The sequence below is a fragment of the Sorex araneus genome, chromosome 4, assembly GCF_027595985.1.
Source record: "Sorex araneus isolate mSorAra2 chromosome 4, mSorAra2.pri, whole genome shotgun sequence".
Taxonomy (NCBI): domain Eukaryota; kingdom Metazoa; phylum Chordata; class Mammalia; order Eulipotyphla; family Soricidae; genus Sorex; species Sorex araneus.
In genome coordinates, this window is record NC_073305.1 from 112,770,182 (window position 1) to 112,795,477 (window position 25,296).

Below are 25,296 nucleotides of genomic sequence, written 5' to 3' on the forward strand. Positions count from 1 at the left end.
TACCACCCTCTTGCTACCATTCTTAATGTTAATGATTTTTTTCCCTCTAGCTAAAATAACTTATTTTCTTTTCTAGGTGACCAAGATATCAGTGTGGTTTCTGAATACATCTCAAAAATGCGAGTAGTTTATCCAGCAGTTGAAGGTCGGATCAAATTTTCTGCAGGAAGTCATTGCCATGGAAGCTTTTCTCTAGTATTTCTTTCATTTTGGGCAGTAGTCTTTATTTTGTACCAATAGTTAAAAGAAACTTCTGCTTGCCATCAACATGTGGAACTGAATTTTTCCTCAAGTGATATTTAAGCCCACCTTTCAGGAACTGGCTTTGTGATGGTACAGACCATTCTCACAGGCTCCTAGAAGCTGATCTAAATGGTTGTAAATGACAACACTGACATCTCCTCTCAGGATCAGCAAATCAGCGATTTGCTAGAAAGGAAATGAAAATGTGGCCCTCCTAGAGGAAGGTCAACAACCTTTAGTTTACATGTAAAATTTTTAAATAAATGTTGTTAACTATTTTAAACCACCCAAATCATTTTCCTCCTTTATATTCCTTCTAATTTATAAGCTACTTAATGTTTAAGTAGAACCTTATAATTTACAGTGGAGTTTTAAGCACATCTTCCTGTTTGGTGTTCCTTGCTTTGAATGGCAAGACAGGTGTTACTTTCTCATTTCAAAACAAGAGAACTCAAGTTCAGAGAGAGTTGGCTGGTTCAAAGCCAGACAGCTAAAAGTGACAAACCCAAGACCTGCATTATTATTCTGACTTTGAGTTCTGCACTCTTTCAACAGTATTTACTTGCTGCAGATTGATACCTTATGGCCTCCCCTCTTCATAATTATCAGTGGCCCCAAGCTCATGGGTGGTAACTCTGCTCTGCTTCTGGTCTCCATCTCTCCTTTATTTTTTTTTTCCCATTGAGTTCCTGTTGTGGTGAGTCTGAGAAAAATCTAGGGTGGCATTCTTTAGTGCACCACCCCAGTGCCTGGGAGAAATCAGGAAGCAGAGAAGTAAAGGCCAAAAGTTAGTCAAAGAATAGGGAAGGGAAAGGAAGAACAGGAAATCTCAGGCTGACTTTCTGTAAAAGGGAGCGCTAAAGGATATTTTGATGTTAAGTTGGTATTTGCTAAAGTGTACCCATGTAGTACCTGATGCATGGAATTTTTTTGTTGTTGTTGTTTGTTTGGGGCCACACCCAGCAGTGCTCAGGGCTTCTCCTAGCTCTACACTCAGGAATCACTCTTCGTGGAACTCTGGGGACCATATGTGGTGCCAGGGATCAAACCTGGGTCAGCTGCATAAAGGCAAGCACCTTACTATTGTTCTGGCCCTGTTATATTAACTCTTCATAGATTCCATCAGCTCTGCCTCTTTGTGCTTTCCTTCTTCCTGATAAGAAGGTATCATGAGAAAAGAATCTTCTTTGTAATTCCAAACTAGCATGTGTTCCTTCCTAGCCAGATCCCAGCATTGTATTTATCCTATACTCTTCCTACCACATTCTGGTTATGGAAAATCCAGAGGAGGACCCAGTTGATGTTAAACTATATTATTATATATGAGGCCTGAAGTCAGTTCTACCTCCAGATATGAACAGTAACTCAATCATTCTCAAATCCAGATACACCACTCCCTAGGTGGTGCTGAAAATATTCCGGCTGATGGAATGACTTATGCCTAAAGAACAAATACTTAAGGTGGTAATGGAAGCTTGGAAGCCTGCTCAGTACCACATAAATAATTCAGCAAGAAATGAGAGCTTTTACGTACCTTAAAACAAAAAATGTTGAGCTAACAGAAACTAGAGTTTTGTCTGGTTTGGTTGGGGGCAACACCCAGCAATGCTCAGGGTTTCTTCCTGGAACTCAGGGGGTCAAGTGGGGTGTCATGAATCAAACCAGCTCAGCTGAATGGGAGGCAAGCACCTTAACCACTGTATTATAGAGCTCCAGCCCCAGAAGCTAGAGTTCTGGAGAACAGTATGTTTACAAATATCAAGTATGTTAACAAATATTAAGTGTACTGGCTACAAAAGACAGCTTTAAGTTTCACAGCCATTTCAAAGTTCACAGTGAAATAAGGCTCTTGGTTCTCTTCATCTCCCGAATAACTAAATAAAAGGAATATCACTAATATTTTAAGAGAAAAATTAGAGAAAGTTGTCTTTCGGGTATATTCGTATAAAACAGGACAAATCTGATTTTAGCACAAAGTTAAAAAAAACTTTGTAAAATATTCTAAATATGTGTCCACGGACTGTGCAATAGTGTAAAAAGTGACTTCACACCACTTTACAGTTGTAGATCCTAACAATAAAATTGAAGAAATGCACCTTGATCTTTGATGGTTATTTCTTTGCTCACACAAATACCCATAATCTAAGACAACTGAAGGATATCTTTTCTCTTGCTCACAAGTATCTTGCCATCTTATAAACCTCCCTACTCACCTCTCCCCCACAAAAGAAAGAAAAATGTAAGCAATATTTAGGTAGAAGAGAAAAGTGAACATAGGATATTTTAACAAGACTAATAAATTTTGTCTTGTACTTAACATAGAGACCTACAGTGGATTCTTAAAACTAAAAATTTGCCTGTTAGACAATGATTTTAAGTTATCTGAATAGGTGTTCACTTAAGAATATTCCTTAGGCATGATAATGAGGGAATAGTCCGGCTGGTAACCCTTATCAATCAAACACATTGAATCCATTTGGAAGCAAAGTAGCCTTCAGGAGTTTGCAAGAGTAAGTTGTCATTTTTTCTTTTGTTTGTTTTTGGTCTGGGGCCACCTACTAGTATTCAGGAATTACTCCTGGGCTTGGGGGATCCTATAGAGTGTCAGGGATCTAACTGATCTAACTTAGGTCTGCTATGTGAGAGGAATGGGCCGTACCCACTGTACTATCTCTTCAACTCCTAGCTAGCATTCTTAGAAATAAACTTAGGCTCATAGACTTACTGAATATTAAAGTGTCTGTACTGTACAGTTTAAGTAGGAGGCTACTAAGCCCCTCCCCAGTATCCAGGCTCTTTGCTTCCTGTGTACATTACGCCCCTCCCCAAATGATTTTCCTATTTCCAGTGATGATGTCTCTCCTCCTGTCCCTCGTGTACCTTTCCAGAGTGCAATGTCACTCATCCTATCCCTGCTACCCTGTGTTCTTTGCTGTCCTCCTGGTCACAGGTTGCAGGGACTCCCGGCTCTGCTTCTCAAGGCCTCTAGCCCAGCAGCTCTTTGTCCCTTTGAACTTCCTTTGTTCTCAGGCCACTAGGGTGAGCATTGCTGCGTTCTTACTGTTTGCCTGGCACAGGTGAGGAGCCCAAGAGAAAGTTACCTGACTTGTGGTCCCCTCCTAAGTGTTACCATCTCAGCCCCCTTAGGCATTTCCATTATCTAGCTGCCAGCCATGTTGTTAAGATTTAAAATGACCAGTTGTCTTCACTACCTGGCATCCCTTGCTTCTCCCGGTCACTTCTGCAATAACATAAATAGTCAGAAGGAGGAGCTTCAGAGGCCTGAGAGACAGTGCAATGGGTAGGACGCTTGCCTTGCATGCAGCCAACCCCAGTTCAATCTCCAGCATCCCATATGGTCACCCGAATCCATAATCCCTGAGAATAAAGCCAGAAGTTACCCCCGTGTGTGTACATCGCTGTGTGACCCAAAAACAACAACAAAAAGTGCTTTAAATTTTAATCACGTTAGGGGTCACAACTCTCTAGAGAATAGTCCTGAGGCCCTATGAAACTCAATGAAGAGATCAACAAAAAGCATTGTTAACTCTCGTGCTTGTGGGGATGCAATGAAAAGAAGCCCTCATTCACTGCTGGTGAAATTGTTGGCTTTTTCAGTTCTGTGGAAAATGGTAAGAGAAGGTCTGGAAGCAACAGGCAAGCAATGGAGACCTTGGGCTCAGCTGTGGTGTAAAGATGAAGTATCTGTATATATATTTAACCCCCTAGACCCCAAACTACTCAAAGCATTGGGTTCAGGCCAATGATAGTACAGTGAGTAGGGCATCTGCCTTGCACTTGAGTGACTCAGGTTTAATTCCTGGCTCCCTATATGGCCCCCTGAGCACCACATCCCTGAGCATAGACTTAGGAGAAAGCCCTGAGCCATGCCAGGTGTGGCCCCCAAATAAAACAAGCAAATAAAGGCATGGGGCTCAAATTACAATAATTAAAAATGTAATGTCAAGGAATCAAGTTGGGAGTGGATGGGTGGGTGAGAGGAAACATGGGTTCATTGGTGGAGGGATGATGTCATAGGGTGTTGGAATTGGAACGTGGGAACATTGTATGCTTGAAACCCTATCATGGGGCCAGAGCCATAGTACAGCAGATAAGGAGTTTGCCTCGCACTCAGCTGACCTGGGTTCGATCGCTGGCATCCCTTTTGGTCCACCAAGCACTGCCAGGAGTAATTCCAGAGTGCAGAAGCAAGACTAACCCCTGAGCATCACTGAGTGTGACCCAAAAAACCAAAGAAAGAAAGAAACCATATCATACACAATTTTGTAAAACATGGTGTCTAAAATAAATAGTGATAAGCCCCTTGCTAAGCTTACTAAAAGACAAAAAAAACAATTTTAAAAATCAGACATGTGCTCAAGAGACATAGGGTTAAGACATTTGCCTTGCATGTGGCCCATCTTGTTCAGTCCACGGTACCACAAATAGTTCCCTGATTGCCACCAGAAATGATCACTGAGCACAGAGCTAAGAATGCCCTGAGTACCACCAGGTGCAACCCAATACCCCCTCAGAAAAATGAACCAGAAACTAAAGGGACAAAGCTACAACTGATAATGCAGAGATACAAGAGATGAAATAAGAACATCTATATGCAAAGAAACTTAACAACCCAGAACAGAAACATTTTTAGAATCATATCACCTTCTAAGACTGAACTACAAAGAAACAGAGCTTGAACAGGTAAGTATAAAAATAAAAATGGTAATCAAGAATCTCCCTAAGAGAGGCAGTCTGGTGAGCAACGCGGCCGGAGAAATGCTCCGGACCCGAATCCGGGCCAACAACACCAGGGATCCAGATGGAGGAGGTACAGCTGGTACACCTTCTCCAGATGGAGCCCTGGCGACACTGAGCAGCAACTAACATGGCTCCGGGTTGCGCGACCTTTTCTAAAAACTGTAAACATACAATCTTTTAATGACAAACCAATTATCAAATGCTTCCTAAGTAGGGCTGTCTTCCTTGGGGGGAAACTCCAACAACAATAGTGAGTTTTGTTTTGCAATATGGAATGTAATCAAGGTAGAGAGAAAATGAAGTGAAATTCATCAGTTATACAGTTGGGGGGGGCGGGGGCGGGGGTATACTGGGTATTTTGGTGGTGGAATATGGGCACTGGTGAAGGGATGGTGTTTGAATATTGTATAACTGAGACATAAACCTGAAAACTGTGTATCTTTCCACATGGTGATATAATAAAAATTTAAAAAAAAAACATATAGTTCTTTCAAAAGACTTATTTCCAGTGTATCCATGCATAAATAAATATCCATTATTAAGATAATATTTTATATATATATTTACATTAATAAAAAGTGTTGTTATCTAAAAAAAAAAAAAAAAGACTCTCCCTAAGAACAAAAGCCCAGGAGGCTAGGAGCTAGTTCAGTGGTAAAAGCAACTTGTCTTGAGGTAGGTATGGGTGGCAAGTTTAACCCCCAGTGCCAAACACATTCCTGGTGGCTGTTACTCACGCCTGGCTGAGTCCCCAGGTATGTAGGCAACTTCCAGCTTCACTCCAGGCAGGAGTGGATGAGCACTGCAGCTCAAGTCTGTGACTCCAGGGAGCATCATAATCAAGTGTTTATGAACCCCAGGCACTGTGACATAATAATGTCAAGAGAGAAGTCCACAAGATGACTCACTTGACTTAAAACACTCACCTGGAAAATGCAAGGTCTGGTAGCAACTCACGAAGTGCTGAGTGATTCTGACAGCCCTGCTCATAGGGAGCTCCAGCAAAGCAGAGCCTACCAATTGGCTTGAGTAACTTCAGCAGGACCAAAGGTAAGTGTGAAGCTGTGTACTTGATTCCTGGTATTGCACATGTATCAAGGCAATACTAACTGTTTCAGTCTAGGATTACCGCTGATAGCGGAGGTAGGGAGGGAGCTGCATACAGGGTGGAAGGTGGACAGACGCAGAGATTTGATAAAGAAAAGTATCACTGTATCACTGTCATTCTGTAGATCATCGATTTTGCTCAAGTGTCTCAGTAACGTCTCCATTCATCCTAGCCTTGAGATTTTAGCCACCTCTTTTTACTAGTCCCAATGGTGCCATATTAGAGGCTCTTCAGGATCAGGGGAATGAGACCCACCATTGTTCCTGTATTTCGCATATGAATACACCACGGGGAGCTTGCCAGGCTCTCCCCTGTGCTGGCAGTAAACTCTCGTAGCTTGCCAGATTCTCCAAGAGGGAGCTTGGTTTTATAGTCTCTGGATGTTGGCCGTTGATGGGATTACACGGGGCCAGGGGCAGTTTGTGGGTGTGACTGCCTAGCTACTGGAAAATGGGGGATCTGGGTGGAAGAGGCCCAGTCCCAATCCGAGCAGCCTTAGAGATCTCAGCCCCGGGTCCCACATACCTGGGTTTCTCTGCCAGTTCCTTCATGAGTGAGGCTCGTCTGAACGTATGTTCGGGAAAAAAGTAAAAGTTAAAAAAAAAAAGTAACGAGAACAAAATCAATTTTCTAAAAATTCAGGAGCAAGAGAGATAGCTCAACAATGCTTTGCATGCAGCATACCTAGGCTCAATCCTTAGCACCATATTATGGCCTGAGTACCACGAGGTATGACCGAAACCACAAACAAAATGGTCCAGGATTAGGCCTCAGCTGTGATTCTAAAAATAATATCCAACCTACTCAAACTCTTCAAAAAATTGAAAAAGGGAAGCTCCTACATACATTGAGGTGATTATCCCTCATTAATCTATAATCAGAAAAGGACAGTATGAGCGTATACACACCAACTCCCTCCCCACCCTCTAAAAGCTACAGACTTATAGAAACAGAGATGTAAAAATTCCCAATGAATGTAATAACACATCAAGAGAATCATACACACAAAAAAAATAATAAATCCCCCCCCCAAAAAAAAGACAGGATTATTATACGAGTCAGGGGTGTGGCTCAAATGGCAACTCCCCAGAACTGCATGACCCCTAAAGTATCACTAGTAGTAGCACACCCCTTCTGCTTCAAAATGAGAATCATTCTTCGTGACCAAAGGGTATTCATCCCAGACATGCAAGGAATAGTTCAACACATGCAAACAAATTATAGTTGTTGCTGCGATAGGACACACCAACAAGGAGTGTTTAGGAAGTAATCAGACCAACATGTGATTTAAAAAGTTGCCTAATCACTAGTCCTGAAGCAGCCCAGAAGTAGGAAGGCCAGAAGCCCTATGAGACCCATGTTGAGACTCTTTAGATACAGAAACTGACCTACCACCCAGAAAATGTTCTGCCCCACCCCATCCACCAAGAAAAGGAGAAGCATGAAAAGAAACAGGACTGTAATCAAGAGAAATAGTACAATGGGCAGGGTGCTTGTCTTGTACACAGCCCACCTGGGTCAATCCCTGGCACCACAAAGTCCCTTAAGCTCCGCCAGGAGTGATCCCTGGGCACCATCAGATATGACCCCAAAACTAAAAGAAAACATCAGAATGTCAAGATTCCGGGGCTCTTCCCCTTGACATACACTTACAACAGATTTTTACCTTTATAGAATGTCCCAGGTGGGGGAGTTAGGGAAAAAATTCTGTAAAACTTTGTACAGGCAAGCAGGAGTGTATTCCTATTCTGGGTTCACTTGTATATAAACAGAATCTAGGCCAGGGAGACAAACAGGCTAGAGCACATGCTTCGTATGTGGGAGGCCCAGGTTCAATTCCCAGCAACCTATGATCATCCCAGCACTGTTAGGAGTGACCCAAAGCAGAGCTGGGAATACTCTCTGAACATCACTTAATGTTGCCTCCCCCTGCTTAATTCGGATATAAAAGGAAATCCAAATTAGAAAATAAGTCAAACTGGAGAGACAGTACAGAGACTCAAGGCAGACTAAGAGACTTGCCTTGAACATGGCCAAACCTAGTTTGATCCTCGATACTACTGACACTATTTACCTTTGGGGAGGGGAGAGAAAGAAGAGAAAAGAAAGGAGTCACGTACAATTAATAGAGAAAAGAAAGTCTCTTCAACACACGGTATTGGTAAAACTGTACTGTCATGTGCAAAAGAAAATGAACTAGATCACTACTATAACATATACAAAAGAAAATATAGGTGATACTTGTTGACTGGAGCTGAAATTATAATATGTATATATTATATACACTTACATATAATATTGATTTATAATCTGCTAAGAACAGTGGCAAATTTTACTTGTTCCTATTTCTAATGCAAAAGTTAATGTTTTCAGCAAATGAATGATCATCTAAGGGCTTGCTTTTAATCTTTTATCAGATTCTGCTGAAAATATGAAGAATTAAACTTATAATGTTTTATCTTCTAATTTCATTCTGCAACCAGAAATACTGGTCACTGTTTCTCTGCATACATGACAAAATGTGAATTTCATGCAATAGTGGTGGATGCAAAAACAGATAAAAAGGGCTATACAAGTAGTTGAAATGCAGGGAAATTTTAATTTTAATGGGGGGAGAGATTGTGATTTGGGCCACAACTAGCATTTCTTGAAGGATACTCCTAGTTCTGTGCTTGGGTTAGGTGTTGCTCCCTGTGGTGCCCTGGGGCCCATGTAGCACCAGGAATTGAACCAGGGTTGAACCAGGGTTGGCCACATGCCAGGCAAGCACCTTAACCCCTGTCCTATCTCTTCCACCTGAAAAACTTTTGAAAGAGATACAGAGGATGACTACTGAGGGTGGCTCAGAACACCTGCCTTGCAGGTTTAAAGCTGAGCTTAGTTCCTGGTGCTGCTGTCTATACCAGACACCATTGCAGTGGTTCTGGTGTTTGAACCAGGGAGCTCTGCTGTTAAGTCATTTCTGGCCATACATGAACATTTGTGAGAGCACCACAACTAGAGAAATGAGCCTCAACAGCTAGTGTGTTGACTCCTGGGGAGCACGTGGATGTACATGACTACAATAAGTACAACACTCATAGAGTACTGCAGCTGGGATGGAATACTGCAACCTGGTTTGTGACTTTCAGATACAAACAAGTCAAAGAACAAGCACCAGAGCCAGGCACGGAGCTGCAGCGATAGTACAGCGGGTAGGGCGTTTGCCTTGCATGCAGTCGACCCAGGTCCGATTCCCAGCATCCCATATGGTCCCCCAAGTACCACCAGGAGAAATTCCTGAGTGCAAAGCCAGGAGTAACCCCTGTGCATCACTAGGTGTGACCTAAGGAGCAACAACAACAACAACAACAAAAAAACAGCCAGGCACGTGTATTATACCCATCATTGCAACAACACTATGGAAGAAGAAGAAATGAGGGCAAAGCTCACACACAGAGAAGAAGGATGAATTATTTTGCAAGTGAAAGCTCCTTCTGTAATACGGTACTTTAAACTGTTCAAAGGAACCCAGGCCCATTGGCTCTGAGGGGTGGTGTGGTGAATTACCAGAAAAGCGGATGATTTGAAGTGAGAACAAAGTAAGTTTATTGGGGGCTGGAGCGATAGCATAGCGGGTAGGGCGTTTGCCTTGCACGCGGCCGACCCCGGTTCTAATCCCAGCATCCCATATGGTCCCCTGAGCACCGCCAGGGGTAATTCCTGAGTGAAGAGCCAGGAGTAACCCCTGTGCATCGCCGGGTGTGACCCAAAAAAAAACAAAAAAAAAACAACAAAGTAAGTTTATTAAGAGAGAGCACTGGCCAGACTGACACAGTGGAGGCCTCCAGAGAGACCTACTTAGCAGCATTAGGGAGTCTTTTATTATGTTTCTGGGCCGCTTAAGTTTCTGCTTTTTACAGATTAGCTCATTCTGGGAGGCAGGTGAGCAGGAGACTGGCAGCCAGTTTTGGAAAGGAAGTTAGTTGTATATCACATGCTCAGAGCCAATCATGGGAAGAAAGTGAGATGCACACAAAATAATTCCAGTTTATATTAGGGAGCAGTGGGATCAGTTCTGGGAATTAAGTAGTAGAACTGAACTACAGTGGGGTCCCTAGAGTGTTCTGGACACAGCAATTATGTGAGCAGGCCCAGCACAGCTGATGGTCTGGGAGGAACAGTCTCAACCTCTCAGACATTTTCTATATAGAAATTAAACTAGGCATCATTTTAAGAGGCTTATGTAAGACCACTTCAATATTGAAAAAACAAAAAGATTACAGAGAATCTAAGTTTAAATTATATCCACCACTTGTACTTTCATCTGTAAAATAATACTACCTCACAATCTATGAATAATCTATGGTTATGTTTGACCAATTCTATTGTGTCCAACATCTAGCTCCTTTTCCTTTCATAATGTGAAAGATTTGAGGGGGTGGGGGTACTGGGACGAGGGAGATGGACATGGGCAGTGCTTAGGGCTTACTCCTGGCTCTTCACTCTGATATCATCCCTGGCAGGGCTTGGGGGACTGTATCATAGCATGCTGGGATCAAACTCAGGTTGGCAGTGTATAAGTACCTTACTTACTGCACTACTGCTCCCACCCCAAGATTACTTTTCACTGTGTAGAACTGTTATATACCACGTTTTCTTTAAATGAAGCTAAACCTCTACTATGGATTGTACTGTTGTCCTCCTAAAATTCATGATATGAATCTCTAATCCTCAGTGGGATTACATTTGGAGATAAGGACTTTAGGAGGTATTTAAGTTAAATTGGAGGGTGGGAGAGAATGATAGTACAGGAGATAGGGGGCTTACTTTGCATACCTTGATCCCCAGCAACGCACATGGCCCTCCATCCCTGTCAGGAGTGATCCCCAACCTCTCACTATGATTCCCAGGAACCTTCAGAGTAAATCCTTATCCTTGCCCAAGGCTACAGCTCCCCATAAACTTTCATAATGTATCTTCTTCACAGTTAACTATGTAATTAACAGTTAACTATGTAGGGAAATAAATCTAATAAAACATATTAACTCTAAATAGAAAAGTAAATCAGATCTTACTCCTGCTTCTCCACACAGTTATTTTTGAAGTGATACAATATAAAAGCTATAGGCTCTACCTACCTGTTTGAACCAGAGAATTACAAACTCTTTAGAAATCTAGCAATCCTGGGGCCAGTGTGACAGTACAGAGGGTAGGGCATCTCAATCTCCACCATCCCATATGGCCCCTTGTGCCACCAAGAGTTACTCTCCTGAGCACTGCCAGGTGTGACACAAAAACAAAAACAAACTGGCAATTCTGTCTCTGCCTCTTCATCTCACCTTTTCTTCCAATTAAATGAATTTGCTAGCTTGTACTCACCTATAATTCTATTTTGTTATTTTCTTTACACAAACCTCCACATGTGCATGCTCACCAACTTTAAGTGACAGTTCAGTTGAGGTCAGGGGTCATTTACACTGTATCCAACACCTGCACTATCTTGCACTATTAAATCTTTCACTTCCCCTTCATGGCTCTTGTAAAATCTCCCAGAACAGAAAGTACCACAGCAAGGAATGCTGGGCCCACTGGAGTTCTGTTCTTGAAAAGACAAAGCTGATGGCAGCTCCTGGGTCATCACCAATGCAAGGGTGGACCTAAAATTAAAGAAAGAGGATGGGCCAGTAGGCTAAGGGCAGCTCCTTGACACCCTGGCCAGTCCCCACTGCTTGCATTATGCTTTGAATGACTTCTAGTGTTTCAACAATAGCAAAGTATGCCATTACAGGTGAATTAGTGAACCAAACTGAGGATTTGGGCTCTAATCCCCTTCTAATTGTTACTGTTAAAATACTTTTGGGGGGAGGGACGGAGTACACAAGCTTGGGTGCTTGCCTTGCATACAACCAACCTGGGTTTGAACCCCAACATCCTATATGGTCCCCCAAAAACATCTAGGAGTAATTCTTGAGTACAGAGCCAGGAGTTATTCCTGAGTATTGCCAGGCATGGCCCCCCAAAACATAAAATGAACAAACAACTTTTGGCTTTAAGTGGGGGGAAAGGCAGTATGGAAAGAGAGATTCAGTAATAAAACACTTGTGCTGCATTCCTGCAAGTGTGAAGCCTTTGGCTGAATTACCTGCACAAAAATAAATAAATAAATAAATAAAGACATTTTCTAAATCAATGTGGATAACAAGTATAAATGAAAGACCATGATACTTAAGTACTCTTAATCATTATTTTTGTTAGTCTTTATTAAAACAAAATCAAAACTTCAGACACCAAATTACATGATATGTACAAGAATATACAAAAGTAAAAGAAAAGTCATATCCACCACACTAGGAAAGCAGGAATTTCAACCGGTTATTCTATTCAAAATCCAAACTCTTACATCCAGGATGTCACAGAGGTCACGTCTTTTTGTATCTAAAGTAAACATAAATCTATTTAATAAAAGGCAATAACATAAAATTCATTTGTGAATTGCCTAATAGTTCATTAATATTCCAAAACACAATTAAATCTGCATTACCAAAAGAAACTAGTACATGCCACAAATATTTTTTAGAAATAAAAAAAAAATGATAAGGTATACTATAAACTTTACAGTGTCAAAAAGAGCGTAAGTGGGGCTGGAGCAATAGCACAAGCAGGTAGGGCGTTTGCCTTGCACGCGGCCGACCCGGGTTCAATTCCCAGCATCCCATATGGTCCCCTGAGCACCGCCAGGGGTAATTCCTGAGTGCAGAGCCAGGAGTAACCCCTGTGCATTGCCAGGTGTGAACCAAAAAGAAAAAAAAAAAGAGCATAAGTTTCCTGGTACTTTTTTTTCTTTTTTAAATTTTTGGACCACACCCAGCGATGCTCAGGGCTTTCTCCTGGCTCTGCGCTCAGGAATTATTCCTGGCAGTGCTCGGGGGACTATATGAGATGCAGGAGATCAAACCCAGGTCAGCCTCATGCAAGGGAAGCACCCTAACCTACCTACCCACTGTACTGTCTCTCTGTCCCATCTGGTACTTATTTTTAAATAATTTAAACATATACCTGTAAGTGCCACCTGTTTTTTTATATATATAGTATACTATAACTTAAAAGCTTTTAACAGGTTAAGTAGTCCAAATTAACTTCTTCTCTATAAAATCAACATTTTATTATTACAGCACATCCTACATATAAATTTACTTCAGCTGAGCAAAAGGTTTAGTCCAAAAATAAAAGAGCAAGAAATGATAAAGCTCTGCTGAAAATTCAAATTCACAAGACTCAGTCTACCATCCTCTAACTCTAGTTCATTTTCTGTTCATGAATTCACTGAACTTAACTGCTCTACAAATATTCAAGGCTGTTAGCGAGGGATGTAGCTCTGTAGTAGAGACAATGCCTTGCATTTGTATTGACCCAGTTCAATCCCTGGCTTGGCCAAAAAAAAAAAAGTAGCCCAAGTCTGACTTGAAGACCTAAAGAACTGATCCATTCCAGTGCCAGAATTTAAACTCACATCTTATTCTAGGGCAAGAAGTCAGGGTAAAAGCTATTCAAAACTGACCCCCTCAAATCCATTCTATGTTTGAACATGTTGTACAAATAAAGCATCAAGGTCCATTTGCTAAGTATCAGAGTTTCCCTATAATGGATCTAATTAAAACAAATGTTGAAAACTAAAATAAAATTGGTGCTTCTCACTTACCTTATTGAGCTCTGGAAACAGTTCTTGTATCACAATGTCCAATAAAACGTAAGTTAGCTAAAAAGACACACACACAAAAACTCGATTATAGACAAAAAAAAATCAATAAAAAGGTAAAACATAAAACTCAGGAGTGTGATAATTTGGGAAGGCAGTGTATAGAACTAGCATAAAATGATAGTGAAGTGATATGCAGCGGGTAGGGTGCTTGCCTTCCATGCAGGCAACTACGGTTTGATCCCCACCATCCCTTATGGTCCCCCATGCCTGCCAGCAGTGATCACTGAGCACTGAGCCAAGAGTACTTGGCTCAGCATCACTGGATGTACCCCCAACAAATAAATAAATAAAACAAGCATAAAGTTGCTTCAATAGAAACAAGGTTTTGTTCTTAAGAACAAATGAGTGTTGAGGGGCTGGAGGGATAATATACTGAGTAAGGTGTTTATCCTGCACATGGCCAACCAAGGGTCGATTTCGGCATTCTATATGGTCTCCTAAGCTCTGCCAGGAGGAATTCCTGAGCGGAGAACCAGGAATAACCCTTGAGTATCGCCTGGTATGGCCGAAAACAAAACAAAACAAAAAAAGATGAGGTTGAATGCACATATTCACATGTAGACGGCATCTTATGATCCCTATAACTTGAAGTTACGATCTCAATACAATATGTATAGTCTATAAACATCAAAATGTCGTATGTAGCTATTCTTTGTAATTCAATAACTAAACCCTCAGTTTTACAGATTTCATAAATTTTCTTTAAATTCCAAATACAAAGACTATTATCTATTTTAAACAAAAATAAGGCATGTTATAAAGAAAAGGTAATCAGCAAAGAGTAAGATATAAAGAGACCGCAGCATACATAGTACAGCAGGTAAGGCGTTTGACTTGCACATTGCTGACCCTGGTTTGACCCCCAGCATTCCATGTTTCCCTGAGCATTCACCAGGAGTAATTCCTGAGTGCAAAGCTAGGATTAACCCCTGAACATGCTAGGGATGGTCCAAAACAAAAACAAAAAAAATAAAAAATAAATAATTTTTTTTGTTTGTTTGTTTTTGAGTCACATCCCACTGTGCTCAGGGCTTATTCTTGGCTGTGATTCACAGACCACTCCTGGCAAGGCTCAAGGGGACCATAGGGATCAAACCCAGATTGGCCACGTGAAAGGCAAGCACCTTACCTATTATACTATCTCTCTAGCCCCCAATTTTTTCTATTTAAACAGGGTATTTAGGGATGAAAGGGCTGGAGGGGTATGGGGACAGTGTGCTCACAGCTTACTAAAATAGTGCTCAGGGGACCCATATGCATTGCTGGGGCTCTGACTAGTTATGTGCCTGACCTCCTAGATTAATCACTCCAGTCCTCTATTTGAATGTTCAAGAGTTGCACTGCTTCCGGAACCGCCAGCGCCCAGTAAATCGCCAAAATGACCAACACAAAGGGAAAGCGGAGGGGGACTCGCTATATGTTCTCTAGACCTTTCAGAAAACATGGAGTTGTTCCTTTGGCCACATACATGCGTATATACAAGAAAGGTGATATCGTAGACATAAAGGGAATGGGCACAGTCCAAAAAGGAATGCCCCACAAGTGTTATCATGGCAAAACTGGAAGAGTCTACAATGTTACCCAGCATGCTGTTGGCATTGTCGTTAACAAACAAGTCAAGGGCAAGATTCTTGCCAAGAGAATTAATGTCCGCATTGAGCATATTAAGCACTCTAAGAGTCGAGACAGCTTCCTGAAACGGGTGAAGGAAAATGATCAAAAAAAGAAGGAAGCCAAAGAGGAAGGGACTTGGGTTCAACTGAAGCGCCAGCCTGCTCCACCCAGAGAAGCCCACTTTGTAAGAACCAATGGAAAGGAACCTGAGCTGCTGGAGCCCATCCCCTATGAATTCATGGCATGAGAAGTGTTTGTTTAAAAATAAAGAGACTCCTGGACTATAAAAAAAAAAAAAAAAAAAAGAGTTGCACTGCTTCAATTTAGAACAGTATCACTTCAATTCAGAGTTATTTATATGCCAAATATTCTATTTTTCCATTCATGAAACCAAATCAATGCTAGTCAACCCACTTTATGAATTTACCTGCTTATTGAGAACTGGCTGCTGTAAGCCATCGAAAAGAATTTTGATGCCTTTATACTTAGCTTCTTCACCAATACACTTGACAATCAAATCTAAACAACAAGAAAGTGAGATATAAAGCAATTGATATTAAGTGATTAATCATTATCTAGATAGTAAAACAAAAATCTCTACCCTGTTTTCTAGATATTATGCAGAAACTATAAATCAGTACTCCTAAAGCAACTTTCTGAAGATATCTAAAACAAAGGGTTTTATGTCAAGTTGATAAATGCAATATTGTAGTCTTTTATTATGCACATAGTGTATGATGAGGACGTTGCAATAAATAAATATGCTTATAGTATTAAGCAATAGAGAGCTGGAAAATAATACATATGGTGGGCTAGAGAGCTACAGCTCAAAGACTAGAGCGCTTGCTTTCCATGCAGGGAACCCAGGTTGAATCTCTAATGCTGCCTGGCCCCTAAAGCCACTAGCAGAAGTGACTCCAAGCTATACTGGGTATGGCCCCCAAATAAATTAACAATAATATGTATTGTATGAGCCCATTTTGGGTCAACAAAATCTTGAAAATGAACATTTCATAAATATACAAGTACAGGAATGGAGAGAAAAGTATACCCAACTGAAACGCTGTTTCTGCACAGTATGGAGATCACAGCTTCTACTTTTTATTCTATATACTTCTCTTTATAATGCTTTAACATCTTAACAACAAAAGCTAATTTTAACATCTACTTTATTCATTGAATATGACTTCACTTCTTTTTTTTTTTTTGAAGTAGCAGATTTTATTTAGAGGGTCTTAGGGAAGGAGGAAGGGATAAGTGGAAAAGAAAAACCAGTAGGAGTAACGCGCTCAAGAGAGAGCGCGGGCTCCTCCGAAGATGGAGAGAGCTCTACACACATCCTAGTACTGGCCACAAAAGCATGAAAGTACACATCTCAAGGGGGGAGATGCGGGCAATACATGTGCTCGGCCACATGGCACAAGCAGCACATGGGCTCAGGCAGCATATGCGCCATGACTTCACTTCTATGCCTTTTGTTTTGTTCTGGTTTTGGGCCACACCTGATGGTTCTCAGGGGTTCTGACTCTGTATTCAGGAATTACTCTTGGCAGTGCTCAAGGAGTGCATGTAGGATTCCAACGATTGAACCCAGGTTGGCCACATGAAAGGCAAATGCCATTACCAATATACTATCACTCCAGTTCCACTTTTATATTTTTTTACTAATTACTATTCATCTTAATGATCAACTTTAGGAAAATTATTTAAATACTAATGGAATCCCAAAACTTCATATTTTTGATGACTGTTAATATTGGTTCTGTTACAGAAAGTAAATTCCTTTTAAAAAAAAATTTATTGAAGAGCCATGATTTACAAAGTTACTGATAGCTGTGTTTTAGGCATACAATAAATATTCCAATACCAATCCCTCCACCAGTGTCACTTTCCCTCCACCAGTGTTCCCAAATTCACTCCCCACTCCAACTCTCACTCAACCCCTGCCTGTAAACTTGACAGGCACATTACAAAGTTTTAGTGGTTGCTGCTTAGATCTCATGTTTGCAACTCGGTTGAATCTGTGTTTTGGACATACGACTTATGTCATAAGTCAGATGACTGGCATAACTGAAGCCCTGATGCCTGTTAACCCATTACTTCTCATTCCAAAAGAATAAATTCTTATTAAAATTGCTACTTAATGTTTCCCCCAAGCAGGAAATCTGTTCTTTTTGTTTGAGGCCACTCCCAGATGTGCTCCAGATCACTTCCCACAGCACTTGGGGACCACATGGTACAGGGGATCAAACCCAGGCCTCCCACATGCAAAGCATGTGCTCCAACCCATTGAGTTCTTCCTCTGGCCCAAGAAAATTATTCTTAGCAAGGTACTAAAATATTTATGTTTCCCCTGCCCCCTAATCAAAATGATACTCTTAATGCTATTCATGAATGCTCACATTTTTGAGAAGTGGTTTACTTGGTTTTATAAGTCTAAGTGGCAAAGTCCAAATTCAATTTACAATAATCTGGAATAGATTCTTCGTATTTTTAAGATATGTGGTCTAATGTTGATCTTTGTGAATCCTTTAATTCACCAATGCCACACAGAATTTTCCAAATAAAATGTGTGAAGCATGATAGATAAAAATAAGTGATCCTTTCAAGTCCTTTAGAAGTGACTAAACAAGACATGAGAAGAAAGGGCAACAAAAAGGCATGCGAAGCTTACTCACTAACTAAATGTTTCTTTCCCAAATGAAAGTCTTGAAAGTACATGGGATTCAAACTTGTGCCTCAGCAAAATAACAAATTATTTTATGTCTTCCCCTCTTGTTTCTAAGAGTTCCTGAATCAAAACTAAGACTATCAAAGCCATGAATGCCAAGTAATCACTATAATACAAAACAATTAAATTATCTCATCATTTAACAACAACAACAACAAAAAAAAAATCACTGAAAAATAGCTTTTACCTTTAAATTCAACCAGAAATATACCTTACCTTCGTAACAGAAGCAGGATTATTCTGAAACTGGCTTTTTTCTTATTTTTAACTCAAAAGGCAAATTTTATCCTTTTTAATAGCTAAATAACTATACATTTTTATCAATAGCACTTAGAGTTTTCATTTAGCTATCTAAATAATGCTGCAATAAAAATTGGGGTGCATTTAACTCTTCAAGTTAAATTATTTCAGTCTTCAAATAAAAATCCAAAATGAAACTGCTGCTGTGATTAATTCAGTTTTTGAGGACACTGCATACTGGCTTCTAAAATGAGTGCTCTAATTTTCATTCCTACCCATCGTATAGTAGTTTCTTATTCTACAAACATTTTTACCTATCCTTGCTATTAGTTTCTTTGATGTAAACCTATCTTACAGATAAAATACTCATCTTGGCTTTTTATTCTGTTTTCTGAGGTTTTGGGGCCAAACCATGCAGAGCACATAGCTCATGATCTATACAAGGGATCCTGTGGTGCCAGAGATTGAACCTGAGCTCCTGCATGCAAAGCAAAGCATGCAAAGCATGACTAGAGTCCTTTGAGTTACCTCACAGGTCTGCTCACTGTTGTTCTGATTACATTTCCATGATAAGTGATGTCTTTTCTCTCCGGCTTTTGGCTATCTTTATGTTCTCTTTCAAGTGTCTATTCAGATATTCTGCCTATTTTTATATTGAGCTATTTGGTTTTGCTGTTGGCTGAGCTGCATAAATTCTTCATAAACCTTGAATACTAAACTTCTAGGGTACACAGTATAGTATCTTTTAGTTCCATTGCTAATTTCTCTTGCCATGCAGAAGCCTTTAAATTTCTCTAATCATTAAGGTGAAGTCCCCAAAGGCATCATGGAATATGTGATATTATGGAACATGTAACCTATGTTTTTCTCTAATGTATTTTATAGTTTTGGGTTTTACATCCAGATCCTTAATCCACTCTCAATTACTTTTGTATAAAGAAATCAAAGAACCATGCAATTTATTCTTTTGAGAGTGGCTCCTCCATTTTTCAAAACCTGTATGATCTTGGGTCCTTTTGTCAGAGTTTGTCAATATGAACGTGGATATATTTTGGTTTCATTTTTTTTTTTTGGTTTTTGGGTCACACCTGGCGATGCACAGGGGTTACTCCTGGCTCTTCACTCAGGAATTACCCCTGGCGGTGCTCAGGGGACCATATGGGATGCTGGGATTAGAACCCGGGTCGGCCGCGTGCAAGGCAAATGCCCTACCCTCTGTGCTATCGCTCCAGCCCCCTGATTTCATTCTTGATTTTTATTCTACTACCAACTACTATCACTCTGCAATACAATTTGAGTAACATGATGGTTCCAAATTATTTATTTTTCCAAAGCTGCTTGAGCTACTTGGGGTCCTTTAATAAATTTTAAATTATTTCCTTAAAAATTATGAGAATTCTGGAGCTGAAGCTATAGCACAGCAGGTATGGTGTTTGCCTTGCATGCGGCCGACCCGGGTTCGATTCCCAGCATCCCATATAGTCCCCTGAGCACCACCAGGGGTAATTCCTGAGTGCAAAGCCAGGAATGACCCCTGTGCATCGTCAAGTGTTACCTCCCCTCCAAAAAATGAGAATTCTCTAAGGTACTGTTTCTTTTATTTTTTTCACTTTTTCCTGTTTCTGGAAACAGGAAACCATAGCCAGAGACGCCCAACCTTTATTCCTGGCTTTGTACTCAGAGATCACTTCTGATCATCTGGAGTGCCAGGGATCAAACCTGGGTTGGCCACATGCAAGGCAAGTGCCCTACGAACTATACTATCACTCTGCCCCCCTCTAAGGTACAATTTCTGAAGTACTCTGTATTTAATTAGCATATTATATTTCTTCACAAATGTTACTATTCATTCACCCATGAGTCCTACAACTCTGTCCTATACATCACTGTTTTGCTAATTTCCAAATTTCAGTATCTAAATGTTTACTATATTTTCAACCATCACTTAGATGAACCATTACAAATTACTCTTAAACAATTTGGCTTTGAGGGCTGGAGCAATAGGATAGCGGGTAGAGCACTCGTCTTGCATGCAGCCAATTTGGGTTCAATCCCGGCATTCAGCACCACCAGGAGTAATTTCTGAATATAGAGCCAAGTATAACCCTTGAGCCGGGTATAGCCAAAAAAAAAAAAGGAGAGAGAGACAGAGAATCTGGTTTTTGAAGGTAGAAATAGCCTTGCCATAAACTTTCAAGTACAAACATCATAAAAAATAATTTTTATTTAACAATTTCTAAATTTTCTAAAATTTAAAAAAGTAGTCAAGAAAATAATAAAAAACTAGCCTCAATAATTATTATACACTATGACTTCAGAGGAATATTAATATATGTTAAATGACTTCTTAAATATCACACCTGGCATATAATTCATCATTTTTTCAAAAGTCTGTTTTGCTCGTTTTTGCTTATCTTGAAGAGTACGAGGTTCAGTGTTCTCACAGAATATAGCATCTAAAGAGAGAGAAAAAATTTGCTATGATTCTACCCATTATACACAAAATGTATATATTATTCAGAGTAGATATCTAGTAAAACTTAATAAAAACAAGGTTTTACTTTTTTCAGATCTTATTAAAACCACTGAGTACACAAAACAAGAGACTATACAAACCTCTAAGAATTGTTATGAGTGAGACCAAACGGTTCTCCTGAAATAGCTGTTCTAGCTTATGCTGAAGGATGTAATCAGTATACATTTCCAGAGTATTTTTAAAGAGGATTCTAGTTCCCATTAAGAGATGATGAAGCCAGTCAGGAACTTGAAAAACCACTCGACCTGCAAAGAATCACATAGTTAAGATAAATATTCTGAACATTTTCTAAAAATACCAATGATATGTATTTTATTTGTAAATACTAGTAACTATGTTTGGGACAGATACATTAAATTTTTATTTATGATAGAATAATGCTCAAAACTATAAACTATATAGGATACATGATAAGTTAAAAATTGTAATAAATAAGCAATTAGATCTTACCAAGGTACATCAGGTAATCATAGACACCTTCTACAGTCATCTCCTTCATAAAATAATTCTGATTTTGCTTTCTCTCTGTATTCTCAGCACGATTTGCATTATTCTTAAACAGGTCATTGAAAAGCTGAAATAAAAGTTGCGATGTCAGAGATACATAATCAGCTAACCCTGTTCCTATTAATCTTATGTTAAAGTAAAAAACAGCAAAGGCATTCAAACTCTGATCAATCATAAAAGAATTATTAGATAAATTAATATCTGCTTTGAGAATCTCACATTTTATGTGGCTAGAATAATAGCACAGCGGTAGGGCATTTGCCTTGCATGCGGCCAACCTGAGTTCGATTCTCAGCATCCCATATGGTCCTCTGAGCATTGCCAGGGATAATTCCTGAGTGCAGAGCCAGGAGTAACCCCTGTGCATTGCCAGGTGTGACCCCCCCAAAAAATATAATAATTTCACATTTTAGTTTTTGGCTTTTTGGTGCCAAGGACTGAACCCAGAGCCCAATGTATGCAAAACATGTGCTCTATTACCAGGGCACACCTGTAGGGATTGTCATTTTTATGATGAAAGGATCATTAAGATGACCAACACTCATAAATAGTCATTATATACACTAAAAGAACGATCATCAAAATACACAAAGCAGTTTGAGACTTGCAGAACTACAGAGGTAGCAGCACAAAAGTGGTAGAAGACTTCAACTCTTATCAATGGATACATAACCTGTATACATCAGTGAGAAATTAAACTAGATGAGCTTAATTGACACCCACAAATATCAAATACCCAGAGTCAAGTACACATTCTTCTCAAGCACATGAACATTTTTAAGAACAGACCACATGTTGGATCATAAATCAAGTTTGGTAGATTCACAAAAACTGAAATAACAGCAAGTATCTTTTTTTGTTCACAAAGCTATCAAACTAGAAATCAACCAGAAAAGAAAAACTGGAAAAACTTCAAATATATGTAGGAGACTAAACAACACACTACTGAAAAAACAACTGGATCAATAAGAAATTCAAAGTATAAATTAAAAAACACCAGAAATTCCTCCATCTCTCTCGGAGAGCTCAGCAAGCGGCCGAGAGTATTCCGCCCACAGAGCAGAGCCTGGCAAGCTACTTGTGGCGTATTCGATATGCCAAAAACAGTAACAAGTCTCACAATGGAGACGTTACTGGTGCCCGCTTGAGCAAATCGATGAACAACGGGATGACAGTGACAGTGACCAGAAACTCACAAGAGGTTCATAAATGAATACTATGTATAGATGCATACTAATAAATCTATTTACATAGAAAAAAATGGAAAAAATTCTAAATGTTTTTATTGAATCACAGTGAGATCGACCATTACAAAGCTGTTCATGATTGGATTTGTCATACAGTATTCTAATTTTAATTTTATAAATCCAGAAGAAATGGATAAATTCTGAGAATCACATTACCTTCCAAAATGAATCTGCAAGACACACAAATCTAAACAGACAATTACAAGCAAAGAAATTGGGATGACAATTAAAACTCTCCTCAAACATCAAAGCCCAAGGCTGGAGTACAGGGGGTAGGGCACTTGTGTTGCATGCGGCCAACCCAGGTTTGGTCCTCGGGACCCCATCTGGTATCCTCAGGCCAGCCAGGAAAAACACCTCTTCAGAGAGCTAGGAGTATGCCCTAAGCACCACCAGGTGCGAGCCAAAACCCACAAGTATGGCAAGATTACTGAATAGATCAACCAACTGTATTTCTGTTTATCAACAACAGTGGAAAAATATTAAAGTACTGTCCATAAATAAATCAAAAATTAAGTTGGTTTTTGTTATGTTTGGGGGCAGGAGAAGGAGTCATGTCCAGTGGTGCTCAGGGATCACTCCTGGAGGTGCTCAAAGGACCACAGATGGTTCTGGGGATCTAAGCTAGATTGGCTCTGTGGCAAGGCAAGTGCCATACCTGCTATACTAGCACTCAAAATGAAGCTTTTTTTAAAATGGAGGGAGAGGGCTCTCTTTTGTGCCCCACAGTTACTGTAGCTAAGTACAATTCTGGTATTAAACTGGGTTTCTAAAGAACGGGTTTCCAAAAAACAGTTCAGGAGAACTTGCTTTGCACATCTGAGACACTGAAGGGAGGGAGCAAAAGGAGGAGGAGGAGAGAGAAAGGACAAAAAATGTATCTCTATAGTTCCATGCCTAGCTCTTAATAGATGGCATAAAAAAATTCTTGCTTAATGAATGGATTCAGTAACATTAAAATGAGGCAATACTGGGGCTGGAGCTATAGCACAGCAGGTAGGGCGTTTGCCTTGCACATGGCCGACCCAGGTTCAATTCCCAGCATCCCATATGGTCCCCTGAGCACCGCCAGGGGTAATTTCTGAGTGCAGAGCCAGAAGTAACCTCTGAGCATCACCGGGTGTGACCCAAAAAGCAAAATAAATAAATAAATAAATGAATAAAATGAGGCAATACCATTGAATAACAAATATATTACTGGAATACTTGATTATCGAAGTTTGTGATTTACAATGTCTAAAGAAAACCTAAAATTACATAACATAATGGGGCTGAAGCGATAGCACAGCCGGTAGGGCATTGGCATTGCATTGCGGCCAACCTGGGTTCAATTCCTGTGTCCCTCTCAGAGAGCTTGGCAAGCTACAGAGAGTATCTTGTCTGCATGGTAGAGCTACCCGTGGTGTATTTGATATTCCAAAAACAGTAACAACAAGTCTCACTTGGGGACGTTACTGATGCCTGCTCGAGCAAATCAATGAGCAACAGGATGAGTGATGTACATTGATATATAAAACATAATACCCAAAGAAAAGAAATGTAAAGTTCAATCTCTTTTCATTAACATAAAATACTCCATTAACAGAAGATTTTCCATGTACTAAAAAAATCATTTCAAGTAAGGCAACTTCAAACTTAATGACACTTTAAGGCCAACTGCAGTACCTTCTTATTATTTTCTGAAGTAGGGCTGAGAATGGTCAGTTCTGGTTTACTTGGTTTAGGCTTTGGAGATTCACAAGAATTAATGAAATTCATGATGAAAGGTTCCAAATGCTGACCTTTCTACAATAATACAAAGATCACGGAATGAAAATTTTAAAACAACAATGTTCTTTTTTTTAAATTTTTTAAATTTTATTCTTTAATTAGTGAATCACCATGAGGGTACAGATACAGATTCACACATTTTCAAGCTTGTTTTTCCCTCATACAATGTTCGCAAACACATCCCTCCACCAGTGCCCATTCACCACCACCAATAAGCCCAGTATCCCTCCCAGCCCCCAATCCCATCTCCCCCACACCCCACCCTGCCTCTGTGGCAGGGCATTCCCTTTTGTTCTCTCTCTCCAGTTGGGTGTTGTGGTTTGCAATAGGGGTATTGAGTGGCCATTGTGTTCAGTCTCTAGTCTAATTTCAGCACGAATCTCCCTTCCCAGGCGGGATCTCCAACCACATTCTACTTGGTGTTCCCTTCTCTATCTGAGCTGCCATTTCCCCCAGCATGTGAGACCAGCTTCCAAGCCATGGAGCCAACCTACTGGTACTTATTTCTACTATTCTTGGATATTAGCCTCCTACTCTGTTATTTTATATTCCACAGATGAGTGCAATCTTTCTATGTCTGTCTCTCTCTTTCTGACTCAAAACAACATTCATTTTTAATATCAATCCATTAAAACTCACTTATACTTAAATATACTTAGAACTATCAAGTTCCAGAATAAATATAAATCAATTATTCACCTCTTTAATTAGTTTTCCAGGAACAGACTTTATAATTTTTCCTGCAATTAGAAGCAAAATGTAAGTTTATAAAGGTATAGTATACTTTACAATTAGTTA

The 25,296-nt window shown here is 40.0% G+C and overlaps 2 protein-coding genes across 5 annotated transcripts in view; one reads left to right on the forward strand and one right to left on the reverse strand.

The window, feature by feature from the left end:
• Positions 1–2,339, forward strand: part of NT5E (5'-nucleotidase ecto) — a 69,460-nt gene extending 67,121 nt beyond the window's left edge. The window contains exon 9 of the mRNA XM_004605637.2: positions 77–2,339. Within this exon, the coding sequence (XP_004605694.1) occupies positions 77–240 (164 nt within the window). The 3' untranslated portion in view covers positions 241–2,339. The remainder of the gene's footprint in view (positions 1–76) is intronic.
• Positions 2,340–12,324: 9,985 nt separating this feature from the next.
• Positions 12,325–25,296, reverse strand: part of SNX14 (sorting nexin 14) — a 61,041-nt gene continuing 48,069 nt past the window's right edge. For all 4 annotated transcript variants that reach the window (XM_055135224.1, XM_012932098.2, XM_004605639.2 and 1 more), the window contains 8 exons: positions 25,198–25,238; positions 24,394–24,513; positions 21,425–21,548; positions 21,055–21,219; positions 20,799–20,894; positions 15,895–15,986; positions 13,794–13,850; positions 12,325–12,529 (listed from right to left, as the gene is read on the reverse strand). In XM_055135224.1, coding sequence (XP_054991199.1) covers positions 12,491–12,529; positions 13,794–13,850; positions 15,895–15,986; positions 20,799–20,894; positions 21,055–21,219; positions 21,425–21,548; positions 24,394–24,513; positions 25,198–25,238 — 734 coding nt within the window. In that variant the 3' untranslated portion in view covers positions 12,325–12,490. The remainder of the gene's footprint in view (positions 12,530–13,793; positions 13,851–15,894; positions 15,987–20,798; positions 20,895–21,054; positions 21,220–21,424; positions 21,549–24,393; positions 24,514–25,197; positions 25,239–25,296) is intronic.